Raw genomic sequence first — 13,998 nt, 5'->3', positions numbered from 1 at the left:
CCTACATTATACATCAATATTTATCAGTACAGTCTGCAGGGATACAGTCCGTAAGCACACGATTGTATTTTTTTATGACAAAAAAAAAAGAAATATCGATTCTCGATTCAAAACGGTTCTCGATTCAAAATCAATCATTTTTAATAACATTGGGTGCCAGTCCTATGATTAACTACATTCCTCCATAAAATAAACAGCTCTGATGAATTTCTATATTACTTTAACGAAAACTGATTTTGTTTCATAACATTCCACTCAAACATTTTATAAAGTCAAATACAAATACGGCAACAAGAGAAGTATCCCACACTTCTCTTTTGTAAAGTAAATCTATACAGCAGATATGATCATCTACATCAACAATACGATTTGCCTGAGTGACTGGACATTTTTTATTTTTTTGAATCGATTAAGAATCATGACAAATTAGAATCGCGGATAATTCGAACATTTTTGACAACCTTAGTAAAGACACCTCCCCCGAAATGTCCCAATTTTCACATCAGCAAAATATAAAATTAATTATTTAATAAAATAATCACGACTATTATTCTCACCATTTTTTATATTACTTATTTATTAGTTCATTATTGATATTTTATTTTTAAATATTTAATATATATTTCTAGATTACATACATTTGTAGTTATTCCTCAATGTCATGCCATGTCTTGTTGTTGTCGATGGTGCTATGTGTGCGTTTTCTTTCTTTTCTTTAAACCGGTGTAAAGCACTTTGAATTGCAACTTGCCTGTGCATGCGAAAGTGCTAAATAAATCAAGATTGATTGACGGTATCGTCTGATATCGGACCAATTTCTGATCTTAATACCGGCTCGGGACAACCCTAATATGAATATTTAGTGTAGTGTAGTAATTAGTGTATCATGTAAGACCTGTGTCAATTGCAAAATACACTTTAATTTTGTACATGATTTATATGGGGAAGATTATCATTTGACTAAAACGACGGAAAGTAACAGTAGTTTTTTTCATTAGCAAATATATAGTGACACTTTTGTTTTTGCTTCCATATTTCATGAGTGGAACTCAAAGATGTAAAACTTTTACTATATACACAAAACACCTATTCCTCTCAAATATTGTTCACAAATCTGTGTTAGTGAGCATTTCTTCATTGCCAAGATAATCCATCTCGCCTCACAGGTGTGGCATATCAAGATGCTGATTAAACATCATGATTATTGCACAAGTGAGCCTTAGGCTGCTCACAATAAAAGGCAACTCTGAAATGTGCAGTTTTGCTTTTTTGGGGGGCGGGGGGGTATCGTATACGCCGATCCACAGCATCCCAAACATGCTCCATGGGTGACATGTCTGGTGAGTATGCTGGCCATACAAGAACTGGGATGTTTTCAGCTTTCAGGAATTGTGTACAGATCCTTGCAACATGGGGCTGTGCATTGTCGTGCTGCAACATGAGGTGATGGTCTCGGGTGAATGGCACAACAATGGGCCTCAGGATCTCGTCACAGTATCTTTGTGGATTCAAAATGCCATCAATAAAATGCATTTGCGTTCGGTGTCCATAACATACGCCTGCCCATAACATAACCCCACCCCCACCATGGGCCACTCCATTCACAATGTTGACATCAGCAGACCGTTCTCGCTATCTGCCCTGAACAGTGAACCCGTGAAGAGACCACCTCTGCAACGTGCCAGCCCCCATCCAATGTGAGCATTAGCCCACTCAAGTCGGTTACGACGACAAACTGCAGTCAGGTTGAGACCCGATGAGGATGATGAGCTTGCAGATGAGCTTCCCTGAGACGGTTTCTCACACTTTGTGCAGAAATGTTTTGGTTATGCAAACCAATTGTTGCAGCAGCTGTCCGGGTGACTGGTCTCTGACGATTATGGAGGTGCACCTGCTGGATGTGGAGGTCCGAGGCTGGTGTGAATACACGTGGTCTGCAGTTGTGAGGCCGGTTGGATGTACTGCCTATTTCTGTTATTGTAGAGAAATTAACATTCAATTCATGGGCAACAGCTCTGGTGAACATTCCTGCAGTCAGCATGCCAGCTGCACACTCCCTCAAAACTTCTGTGGCATTGTGCTGTGTGATAAAACTGCACATTTCAGAGTGGCCTTTTATTGTGGGCAGCCTAAGGCACACCTGTGCAATAATCATGCTGTTCAATCAGCATCTCGATATGCCACACCTGTGAGGTGGTATGGATTATCTTGGCAAAGAAAAAATGCTCACTAACACAGCTTTAGACAGATTTGTGAACAATATTTGAAAGGAATAGGTCTTCAGTGTCTATGGTAACAGTTTTAGATCTTTGAGTTCAACTCATGAAAAATGGAAGCAAAAACAAAAGGGTTGTGTTTATATTTTTGTTCAGTGTATGAAATATGACCACATGGTGTGTATGCTAATAGCATGTTGCTGACATAAACTGAGGTGATATTAAGAATTGGCAACCAAAATCAACCTCGAAGCAGTTCTAATGTCTCAGGCACCAAATACTGGCAGCTCCACAGTGTCACCATTTGTGTTTGTTGCTCTGCTATTTCAGGCAGTGAACCTAAGAGTGGAGCTGCAGGAGTTGGAGCTCTATGACACCTTTCAGGTGGAGAAGAAACAACAAGAAAACCAGCGGCTGAAAAGAGCTTTGCACGAGTGCAAGGCTAAGCATGAAGTCAACACGCCGCCCACACAGCCTCCACACGGTACAAACACACACAATGTTTCTTGATACTCTTAAAACACACACACCAGTAAAATTACGATACTGCAAATATTGGTATCGAGTTGATACCTTGTATGATATAATGTTGCAGATACAGATAGTAATACTGTTGCCTTTTACTTTTATAGTTTAGGTGTTGCCTTTAATTTGTTGATCATGGCTATAATCAGAATAAAACCTACAAAACCCAAAACCAGTGAAGTTGGTTGTGTACAAACGTTTGTAAATGGTAAATCAAAACAGAATACAATGATTTGCAAATCCTTTTCAACTTATATTCAATTGAATAGACTGCAAAGACAAGATACTTAACGTTCGAACTGGAAAACTTTGTTATTTTTTTGCAAATATTAGCTCATTTGGAACTTGATGCCTGCAACATGTTTCAAAAAAGCTGTCACAAGTGGCAAAAAAGACTGAGAAAGTTGAGGAATGCTCATCAAACACTTATTTGGAACATCCCACAGGTGAACAGGCTAATTGGGAACAGGTGGGTGCCATGATTGGGTATAAAAGCAGCTTCATTCACCAACAAGGATGGGGCGAGGGTCACCACTTTGTGAACAAATGCGTGAGCAAATTGTCCAACAGTTTAAGAACAACATTTCTCAACAAGATTTTGCAAGGAATTTGGGGAATTCACCATCTAAGGTCTGTAATATCATCAAAAGGTTCAGAGAATCTGGAGAAATCGCTGCATGTAAGCGATGATATTACAGACCTTTGATCCCTCAGGCGGTACTGCATAAAAAAAACGACATCAGTGTGTAAAGGATATCACCACATGGGCTCAGGAACACTTCAGTAAACCACTGTAAGTAACTACAGTACGTCGCTACATCTGTAAGTGCAAGTTAAAACTCTACTATGCAAAGCGAAAGCCATTTATCAACAACACCCACAAATGCATTCGTCTTAGCTGGGCCCGAGCTCATCCAAGATGGACTGATGCAAAGTCGAAAAGTGTTCTGTGGTCTGACGAGTCCACATTTCAAATTGTTTTTGGAAACTGTAGACGTCGTGTCCTCCGGATCAAAGAGGAAAAGAACCATCTGGATTTTTATAGGCGCAAAGTTCCAAAGCCAGCATCTGTGATGGTATGGGGGTATATTGGTGCCCAAGGCATGGGTAACTTACACATCTGTGAAGGCACCATTAATGCTGAAAGGTACATACAGGTTTAGGAGCAACATATGTTGCTATCCAAGCAACTTTATCATGGACGCCCCTGCTTATTTCAGCAAGACAATGCCAAGCCACGTGTTACAACAACGTGGCTTCATAGTAAAAGAGTGCAAGTACTAGACTGGCCTGCCTGTAGTTCAGACCTGTCTCCCATTGAAAATGTGTGGCACATTATGAAGCTTAAAATACCACAACGGAGACCCCTGGACTGTTGAACAACTTAAGCTGTACATCAAGCAAGAATGGGAAAGAATTCCACCTGAGAAGCTTAAAAAATGTGTCTCCTCAGTTCCCAAACGTTTACTGAGTGTTGTTAAAAGGAAAGGCCATGTAACACAGTAGTAAAAATGCCCCTGTGCCAACTTTTTTGCAATGTGTTGCTGCCATTTAATTCTAAGTTAATGAATATTTGCCAAAAAAATAAAGTTTCTCAGTTCGAACATTAAATATCTTGTCTTTGCAGTCTATTCAATTGAATATAAGTTGAAAAGGATTTGCAAATCATTGTATTCTGTTTTTATTTACGAATTACACAACGTGCCAACTTCACTTTTGTAAGACAATGTAACAATACCAACAAAATAATAATGAATTATTACCTTATTTTACATACACAATTGAACACAATAAAATCAAAAGTGCAAAATAACAAATCGAAACATTATTGTGTTCAATAATTTATTACCTGAGGTGAGTTTTTGAAATTCTCTGTGTATGTTTCACGCTTAAAGTGTTGGGTCCACCTTAAACATTAATTTTTGTTTACTGCAATTTGTTTACTCCCGCACGTTAAGAGCATAAGTGAACTGTTGAGAGTGAGAGTGAATTTCTGTTGGTAAATGAGAGACGATGAGAGATTATTATCACACTTCAACATCTCTAACATGAATGTATTCTGCCTCGTTGCTAGGTCAGCATTGCAAATGAAAATGTGTTCTTAATTGTCTTACCCTGGATAAATAAAGGTTAAATAAATGTATAAATACATGTAAACTAGAAAGTAAATTTTTATAAACTACCTTACCCAGAAGGCTTAGCGTTGAAGACAGGAAAAATAAGTAGGTCTGTGCTGGGCAGGGGGACAACAACTCTGCCGTTTGGTTATACTGTTATAACTCTCTGTTCCTGCTTCATCTGCACAAGGAACAACGTTTAAGGGCTGCTTGGAGATACATTGGATTGCTGATTTTCATTTATTGAAAAGCACCTGTATTATTTGGGGAGAAAAAGGTCAACTTTGTTTTTGTTTCTATAGATACGTGTCCCCATGGCAAGTTTGTGAACATCACCGGGCCTGAAGTGTTCTCACAAGGAGAGTTTGCTGGGTCCTATAAGTATGGAGGCTGGGGCCGTGACCCAAAACCAGAGGCGGGTGAGGAGCGCTGGTACTGGCGGGTGATGATGACCAGCAGCAACAGATACGCCAACTATGTCCGTTATTACTCCAGCCTGAGTACTCTGGTGGTAGGAGTGGGCATGCCAGGTATTGTGCCATTGACACATTGAACCGAGAAGCTACCGTATCTTTCTTAAGGACGTTCCAGTATTTTTCAGCTAACTTGAATGTGCCTCGAACAAAAAAGTGACTCAAAATTACCATTATATACTGTATTTTTTGGACCAAAGGGCGCACCGGATTATAAGGCGCATCGTGGATGAACGGGTTCATTCAGGTCTATTTTCATACTCAAGGCGCACTGGATCATAAGGCGCATCAAAAGGATCATATTATAATATTTTTTTCTACATTTAAAACACTTCCTTGTGGTCTACATAGTAATTATTTGGTCAAAATATTGCATAGATTATGTTTTACAGATCATCTACAAGCCGCTGTCTGACCGTCTCTTCAGGATGCACCGTTTTGTGGACAGTCTTATTTACGTGGCTCCGCTTCGCCTATGTCTTCTCCGTGTCATCTTTGTTGTAGTTTTTAGCGCTTCCATACCGAATCTACTGACAGATTAAGTTCGAACTATACGCTACTCTGTATTAGAAATGGCAGCAGCGGAGGATAAATGCCCCAAAACAAGAGGATAGAGAACATGAAGGAGCTTATTGACTATGACGCGGACTACAGAGGCTGACGCATGCACATTTTTGGGACTTATGCAGATCCCAAATACACAACAGCGGGTACCAGAAGGTAAGAAAAGCTGGTTTGGCATAATAGGTCGGAAACAAAACGCCAGATGATGGCTCCTTATAAGTGCCATTGCGGGTTCCTATACAAACACCATAATAATACCCGTATGTTGAAGCATAGCACATCTGACTACGGTAGCCATAATGCGCCGACAATCCATCAAACCGTGCGGCTTTGTAGCTTACCGAAGTCATACTAAAACATTTTGACAGATTTTTGAGCGCCGTGTCTTAATGTTTTCTATTCTCAATGAAACAGCAAAGTTTTGGGCTTGCTTGCTTTCAGGTCCTTGCCTGCATCACCTATTGAACAGGGGTCAACCTTCAGTCCACATGTATCTCTTATGTGTGACTGCCATCTACTGCTCACACGTATCCTTACACCATGTACCGTATGAAATTGGTTCGACAACCAGAACTAAGGCCTCAGGTTATAAGGCGCACTTTCGATTTTTGATAAAATAAAAGGATTTTAAGTGCACCTTATTGTCCGAAAAATACAGTAATATTCACGTTGTAGTCACAGTAGATCAATCGCGATAACACTTAAAGGCCTACTGAAACCCACTACTACCGACCACGCAGTCTGATAGTTTATATATCAATGATGAAATCTTAACATTGCAACACATGCCAATACGGCCGGGTTAACTTATAAAGTGCAATTTTAAATTTCCCGCAAAACTTCCGGTTGAAAACGTCTATGTATGATGACGTATGCGCGTGACGTCAATCGTTGAAACGGAAGTATTCGGACACCATTGTATCCAATACAAAAAGCTCTGTTTTCATCGCAAAATTCCACAGTATTCTGGACATCTGTGTTGGTGAATCTTTTGCAATTTGTTTAATGAACAATGAAGACTGCAAAGAAGAAAGTTGTAGGTGGGATCGGTGTATTAGCGGCTGGCTGCAGCAACAAAACCAGGAGGACTTTGACTTGGATAGCAGACGCGCTATCTGACGCTAGCCGCCGACCGCATCGATGATCGGGTGAAGTCCTTCGTCGCTCCGTCGATCGCTGAAACGCAGGTGAGCACGGGTGTTGATGAGCAGATGAGGGCTGGCTGGCGTAGGTAGATAGCTAATGTTTTTAGCATAGCTCTGTGAGGTCCTGTAGCTAAGTTAGCTTCAATGGCGTCGTTAGCAACAGCATTGTTAAGCTTCGCCAGGCTGGAAAGCATTAACCGTGTGGTTACAGGTCCATGGTTTAATAGTATTGTTGATTTTCTGTCTATCCTTCCAGTCAGGGGTTTATTTCTTTTTTTCTTTCTGCAGTTAGGCCCGATGCTATCACGTTAGCTCCGTAGCTAAAGTGCTTCGCCGATGTATTGTCGTGGAAATAAAAGTCACTGTGAATGTCCATTTCGCGTTCTCGACTCTCATTTTCAAGAGGATATAGTATCCGAGGTGGTTTAAAATACAAATCCGTGATCCACAATAGAAAAAGGAGAAAGTGTGGAATCCAATGAGCCCTTTTACCTAAGTTACGGTCAGAGCGAAAAAGATACGTCCTGCACTGCACTCTAGTCCTTCACTCTCACGTTCCTCATCCACGAATCTTTCATCCTGGCTCAAATTAATGGGGTAATCGTCGCTTTCTCGGTCCGAATCGCTCTCGCTGCTGGTGTAAACAATGGGGAAATGTGAGGAGCCTTTCAACCTGTGACGTCACGCTACTTCCGGTACAGGCAAGGCTTTTTTTATCAGCGACCAAAAGTTGCGAACTTTATCGTCGATGTTCTCTACTAAATCCTTTCAGCAAAAATATGGCAATATCGCGAAATGATCAAGTATGACACATAGAATGGATCTGCTATCCCCGTTTAAATTAAAAAAAATCATTTCAGTAGGCCTTTAAAGGCCTAATGAAACCCACTACTACTGACCACGCAGTCTGATACTTTATATATCAATGATGAAATCTTAACATTGCAACACATGCCAATACGGTTAGATTACTAATGTGCAATTTTAAATTTCGCGCGAAATATCCTGCTGAAAACGTCTCGGTATGATGACGTCTGCGTGTGACGTCACGGATTGTAGAGGACATTTTGGGACAGCATTGTGGCCAGCTATTAAGTCGTCTGTTTTCATCGCAAAATTCCACAGTATTCTGGACATCTGTGTTGGTGAATCTTTTGCAATTTGTTCAATGAACAATGGAGACAGTAAAGAAGAAAGCTGTAGGTGGGAAGCGGTGTATTAGCGGCCGGCTGCAGCAACACAAACGCGTAGCCGGTGTTTCATTGTTTACATTCCCGAAAGATGACAGTCAAGCTTTACCATTGGCTTGTGGAGAACTGGGACAACAGAGACTCTTACCAGGAGGAGTTTGAGTTGGATACGCAGACGCGGTACCGTGAGTACGTATGCAGCTGCGGCTTCCAAACATTTGATCGCTTGCCCGTACGTGCGTGCCGCTATGTGCATGTCACGTACGTAACTTTGGGGACTTTGGGGAAATACATGTGCTGTATGAACTTTGGGGAGGTGAACGGTACTTTGGGCTGTGGGATTGAGTGTGTTGTGCGGGTGTTTGATTTGTATTGGCGGGTTATATGGACGGGAGGGGGGAGGTGTTTGTTATGCGGGATTAATTTGTGGCATATTAAATATAAACCTGGTTGTGTTGTGGCTAATAGAGTATATATATGTCTTGTGTTTATTTACTGTTTTAGTCATTCCCAGCTGAATATCAGGTCCCACCCGCCTCTCACAGCATCTTCCCTATCTGAATCGCTTCCACTGCCCTCTAGTTCTTCACTCTCACTTTCCTCATCCACGAATCTTTCATCCTCGCTCAAATTAATGGGGAAATCGTCGCTTTCTTGGTCCGAATCTCTCTCGCTGCTGGTGGCCATAATTGTAAACAATGTGCAGATGTGAGGAGCTCCACAACCTGTGATGTCACGCGCACATCGTCTGCTACTTCCGGTACAGGCAAGGCTTTTTTATCAGCGACCAAAAGTTGCGAACTTTATCGTCGATGTGCTCTACTAAATCCTTTCAGCAAAAATATGGCAATATCGCGAAATGATCAAGTATGACACATAGAATGGACCTGATATCCCCGTTTAAATATGAAAATCGCATTTCAGTAGGCCTTTAAAGAGCAGTATGTTGGCGCACTGAGTTGCGCCCAACTGAAAGACTGCAGCAATCTTGCACATCCACATCCTCAATCAGACTTGTTGGACGTAAGACTGAAAATAGTCCACTCGTCTGAGAATTTGCAGTAAAAACAACCGAATAAAAGTGATGTGACAAGTGAACTGGAGAGATTGTTTGCACTGTACCAATGTCCTAAATGTGTCCTGTGCAGCTTGTGACGTACTTTGTGGTAGTCATGTGACTATCCCAGAATATGGCAATCCCCACCCATAGTAGCAGTTTGTCAGGTAAACAAGTTGCTAATTTCCAAAAGCGTATTTTTTGGTCATTAAAATTTTATTTTAAAGTCATTTTACAATTGACAATTGAACGACGCTTTAATAGCGTGTGCAATATTCTCTGCAAAGGTTGAATCGAGGCAACGAAAGTCGTCTTGTTATTTTTGAAGACCTTTCACCTTCTCTCTAAAAGGCTTCCTTGTCATTTTAGGTTTACCTATTTATTTATCTGGTGAGTGGGTCTAGGGTTAAGCATCGGGCATCGACAGGAACCAGGTCTTACATTCTGATTCTCCCGGAATCGTCCAAATTTTTAAACATCAATTCATATTTTTGATGCTCAGTCTGCCGACTGGTATAAATAACTGCCACAGAGTCGGCTAGCAGTTAACTGTATCTCCATACACTGTGTGGAGCCGCTCCCCTAAGTCAATAATCCTCCATTTCTTCAAATAAACTACAAGTATTATTATCACTGGAGGACTGAAGGATGAGGCTAAACATGTTACACACAGAACAAAAAAGCAAGAAGGAGCAGGCAAGCCAATAGCTAAGCCAGTCGCTTAACTAGCTGAAACATCCATCCATAAATCAAAGTTTATTTATATAGCTCTTAATCACAGGTGCCTCGAAGGGCTGCACAAACCACAATGACATCATTCATGTGAGAGTCCATTCCATTGGGGGCAAGCAGAGGGTTGTAGGCGGTCTCCATCCAGGTCATAGACTTGGGATCATGACTTAGAACAGCTTGCACTTCCTCCAGACTGGTATTTCTACAGGAATTATCCGTGGCCATCTGGTAACCTCTTTATGCAGGAGAGGGGGGTAAAAAAGAGGAGCGGCAGATTAACTGGTCTAAAACAGAGTCTAAAAACTAGAATATGTAGAGGAGTTTTAAGGTGAGCTTTAAAATGCTTCTACAAAGGTGGCAGCTCTAGCTGTTGCCGGTGGGACATTCCAGAGTACTTTGTGTGTATTTATATATAAAGCCTATACATATATATGAGTACATATTGTAATAATGTATAATATATTAATAATTACTGTAATTGGGTAAAAAGAGTATGTGAAAGTTCAACTCCTACCATGTTTACCTCCGTGACAACCTCATTAAGGTTTTTTAATCAATCAGAAATATCAAACAGCTAAAATGCGCCAAACATGGATAAGTGTGGAGTGTTTTGCCTTTTTCCCATCATCCTTTGTAATGGATTTAAAAGGGTGTAATTTAGATTTAATTTTTTTATGTTGAATGGATGTTTTTTTTTATAATATACACAAAGTTCAGTGAGCAGGTTGTGTTATGTGTTTGTTGAATTTTTGTACTATTTTTTTTTTTTTTCTCCTGCACCATGACTAGGGAAGGTTGTTTAGATTGGGTCCAATAAGTCAATGCTGTGCTGTGCAGCCTTTCGAGTATAATTAATGGTTGAGTAACTTTTGTTGGCCACCAGATGGTGACAAAATGGCAGTTATTAGACCACTGGCTGTTTGTATATGATTTGAATACACTGCTACCTGCCATCCATCCATCCATCCATTTTCTTCTGCTTATCCGAGGTCGGGTCGCGGGGGCAGCAGCCTAAGCAGAGAAGCCCAGACTTCCCTCTCCCCAGCCACTTCGTCCAGCTCCTCCCGGGGGATCCCGAGGCGTTCCCAGGCCAGCCGGGAGACATAGTCTTCCCAACGTGTCCTGGATCTTCCCCGTGGCCTCCTGCCGGTCGGACGTGCCCTAAACACCTCCCTAGGGAGGCGTTCAGGTGGCATCCTGACCAGATGCCCGAACCACCTCATCTGGCTCCTCTCGATGTGGAGGAGCAGTGGCTTTACCCTGAGTTCCTCCCAGATGACAGAGCTTCTCACCCTATCTCTAAGGGAGAGCCCCGCCACCCGGCGGAGGAAACTCATTTCGGCTGCTTGTACCCGTGATCTTGTCCTTTCGGTCATAACCCAAAGCTCATGACCGTAGGTGAGGATGGGAACGTAGATCGACCGGTAAATTGAGAGCTTTGCCTTCCGGCTCAGCTCCTTCTTCACCACAACAAATCGATTAAGCGTCCGCATTACTGAAGACGCCGCACCGATCCGCCTGTTGATCTCACGATCCACTCTTCCCTCACTCGTGAACAAGACTCTGAGGTACTTCAACTCCTCCACTTGAGGCAAGACCTCCTCCCCAACTTGGAGATGGCACTCCACCCTTCCCCTCCACCATGGACTCGGACTTGGAGGTGCTGATTCTCATCCCAGTCGCTTCACACTCGGCTGCGAACCGATCCAGTGAGAGCTGAAGATCCTGGCCAGTTGAAGCCATCAGGACCACATCATCTGCAAAAAGCAGAGACCTCATCCTGCAGCCACCAAACCGGATCCCCTCAACGCCCTGACTGCGCCTAGAAATTCTGTCCATAAAAGTTATGAACAGAATCGGTGACAAAGGGCAGCCTTGGCGGAGTCCAACCCTCACTGGAAACGGGTCCGACTTACTGCCGGCAACGCGGACCAAGCTCTGACACTGATCATACAGGGAGCGGACCGCCACAATCTGACAGTCCGATACCCCATACTCTCTGAGCACTCCCCACAGGACTTCCTGGGGGACACGGTCGAATGCCTTCTCCAAGTCCACAAAGCACATGTAGACTGGTTGGGAAAACTCCCATGGACCCTCAAGGACCCTGCCGAGAGTATAGAGCTGGTCTACCGTTCCACGACCAGGACGAAAACCACACTGTTCCTCCTGGATCCGAGGTTCGACTATCCGGCGTAGCCTCCTCTCCAGTGCACCTGAATAGACCTTACCGGGAAGGCTACTAATATATTTTTACATTATATTTTTATATAATAAACACAAAATATAACAAATCCCAATGACCATGTACAACCTCACAGTGTATGTAACAGCTGCAGCAAAAAAAAGGGCAGCATAAAATAGAGAGTAGCGTCGTAGACAGGAGTAGGGAGTAGTTCTGAGCTGCATCGGAGGACCATGAGTGTGTCGTTTCCTTTGCCCAAAATGTGCGGGGCAGTTGCGAGGCTGCGCATAATTTGCGGGGATTGGTTGACTTGCCAACATTGCAAATTCCTGGAGGAACTGAAAAGTGTTGGTGACACCGTGGTATTTTATGGATGATGTAAATATACGATCAAATATGCAAGAAAACTAAATGAAAGTAAAAGTATGTTACTGTTTTGTTCCAGTGAACTTCCAGATCAATCCTTCCAATCCAACCACCAACACAGTCCAAGGACCCAACGTTGTTCTGTATGGCAAGGCCTTGTATTACAATTGTTACAACAAAGACGACGTTTGTCGCTTCAACCTCACGTCCAAAACTGTCTCCACCCTGCAGTTACCCAAAGGCACCAGGTTCACTACTTAACCATGTCTTGTTGAATAAACAATTCAGCGTGTATGTGTACGATAAACACCCCGCCTCCCCCCACAGGTATAACTCCAAGGGGAACTACTGCCACTTGGAGGAATGCTACCCATACACCGACATGGACCTGGCCACAGACGAGTCGGGGGTTTGGGTGATCTACAGCACCGTCCAGCACTATGGCAACCTGGTGTTATCCAAGTTGGAAGAAGGAGATCCGCCCACGCTCGGCCAAACTTGGCACACTTCGGTCTTCAAGCAGGCAGTGACCAACACCTTCATGGCCTGCGGAACCCTCTATGCTACGCGTTATATCGACAAGAGCATGGAGGAGATCTTCTACTCACTCGACACCGTCACAGGGGTGGAGAAGTTCAACGTTGGCATTTTTATTAACAAGATGTCTCCGAATATCAACTTCCTGAATTATAGTCCCATAGACCAGATGTTATATGTCTACTCTGATGCCAACATGGTCTCCTACAAGGTTCTGTTTGAATGAGCCTTCAAGCCTGGAAATAAAGTTACCGCTTCAGCATAGTCAAGAAATAAAGGAGCTTGATTTCTGCAGGTAAAACTATAATTATTCTCTACAATAAATATAACATGTGTTTTGTGTAGTGGTGTCCTAATACAACTTTTTCCCTTCCGATATGATATTGATATTAGAGCTTTGGGTATAGGTCCATACGCATATTAATTCAAATATCCGCAGAACTCATATAGTCGGAGGGGGATTCATATGGCCCCATTCGTCACGGTTAATCTGACACATGAAACGTGACAAATTGGGAGTTGCGCACTATCCACTTTAGCCGACAGACGGCAGCGGAGGGTTGGATGTCTTAAAGTGTGTTTTGTGGCAAAATTCAAACTTTGACCACAGCGACAGTTGTTATGTAGAGTGGCGCTTTCCACCATTTTCAGCAGACTGCATTGCAAAATGATTAACCAACCCCCCTTCCTCTCACGCGAATTCCACCCAGGAATGGGGCACATATATGAATCCTTTCCCTACTGTACATACTTTTTTTTTGTAGAGTGGAATGTTAGAAAAGGTTTGATCAAGTGAAATTATTCAAGCAGAGACAAATGGTATAGGTATCAAAAACACCCACCTGTTTGCAGAGGTGGGTAGAGTACCCAAAAATTGTACTCAAATAAGAG

At 42.5% G+C, this 13,998-nt stretch overlaps 1 protein-coding gene across 2 annotated transcripts in view; it reads left to right on the top strand.

The window, feature by feature from the left end:
* LOC133630171 (olfactomedin-4-like) overlaps positions 1–13,461 on the top strand; it is an 18,602-nt gene extending 5,141 nt beyond the window's left edge. For both annotated transcript variants that reach the window (XM_062021568.1, XM_062021569.1), the window contains exons 4-7: positions 2,547–2,700; positions 5,161–5,388; positions 12,650–12,818; positions 12,898–13,461. In XM_062021568.1, coding sequence (XP_061877552.1) covers positions 2,547–2,700; positions 5,161–5,388; positions 12,650–12,818; positions 12,898–13,333 — 987 coding nt within the window. In that variant the 3' untranslated portion in view covers positions 13,334–13,461. The remainder of the gene's footprint in view (positions 1–2,546; positions 2,701–5,160; positions 5,389–12,649; positions 12,819–12,897) is intronic.
* Positions 13,462–13,998: the final 537 nt, after the last annotated feature.

This window comes from Entelurus aequoreus, linkage group LG15, assembly GCF_033978785.1.
Source record: "Entelurus aequoreus isolate RoL-2023_Sb linkage group LG15, RoL_Eaeq_v1.1, whole genome shotgun sequence".
NCBI lineage: Eukaryota > Metazoa > Chordata > Actinopteri > Syngnathiformes > Syngnathidae > Entelurus > Entelurus aequoreus.
This window is presented reverse-complemented; position numbering and strand designations above follow the sequence as displayed.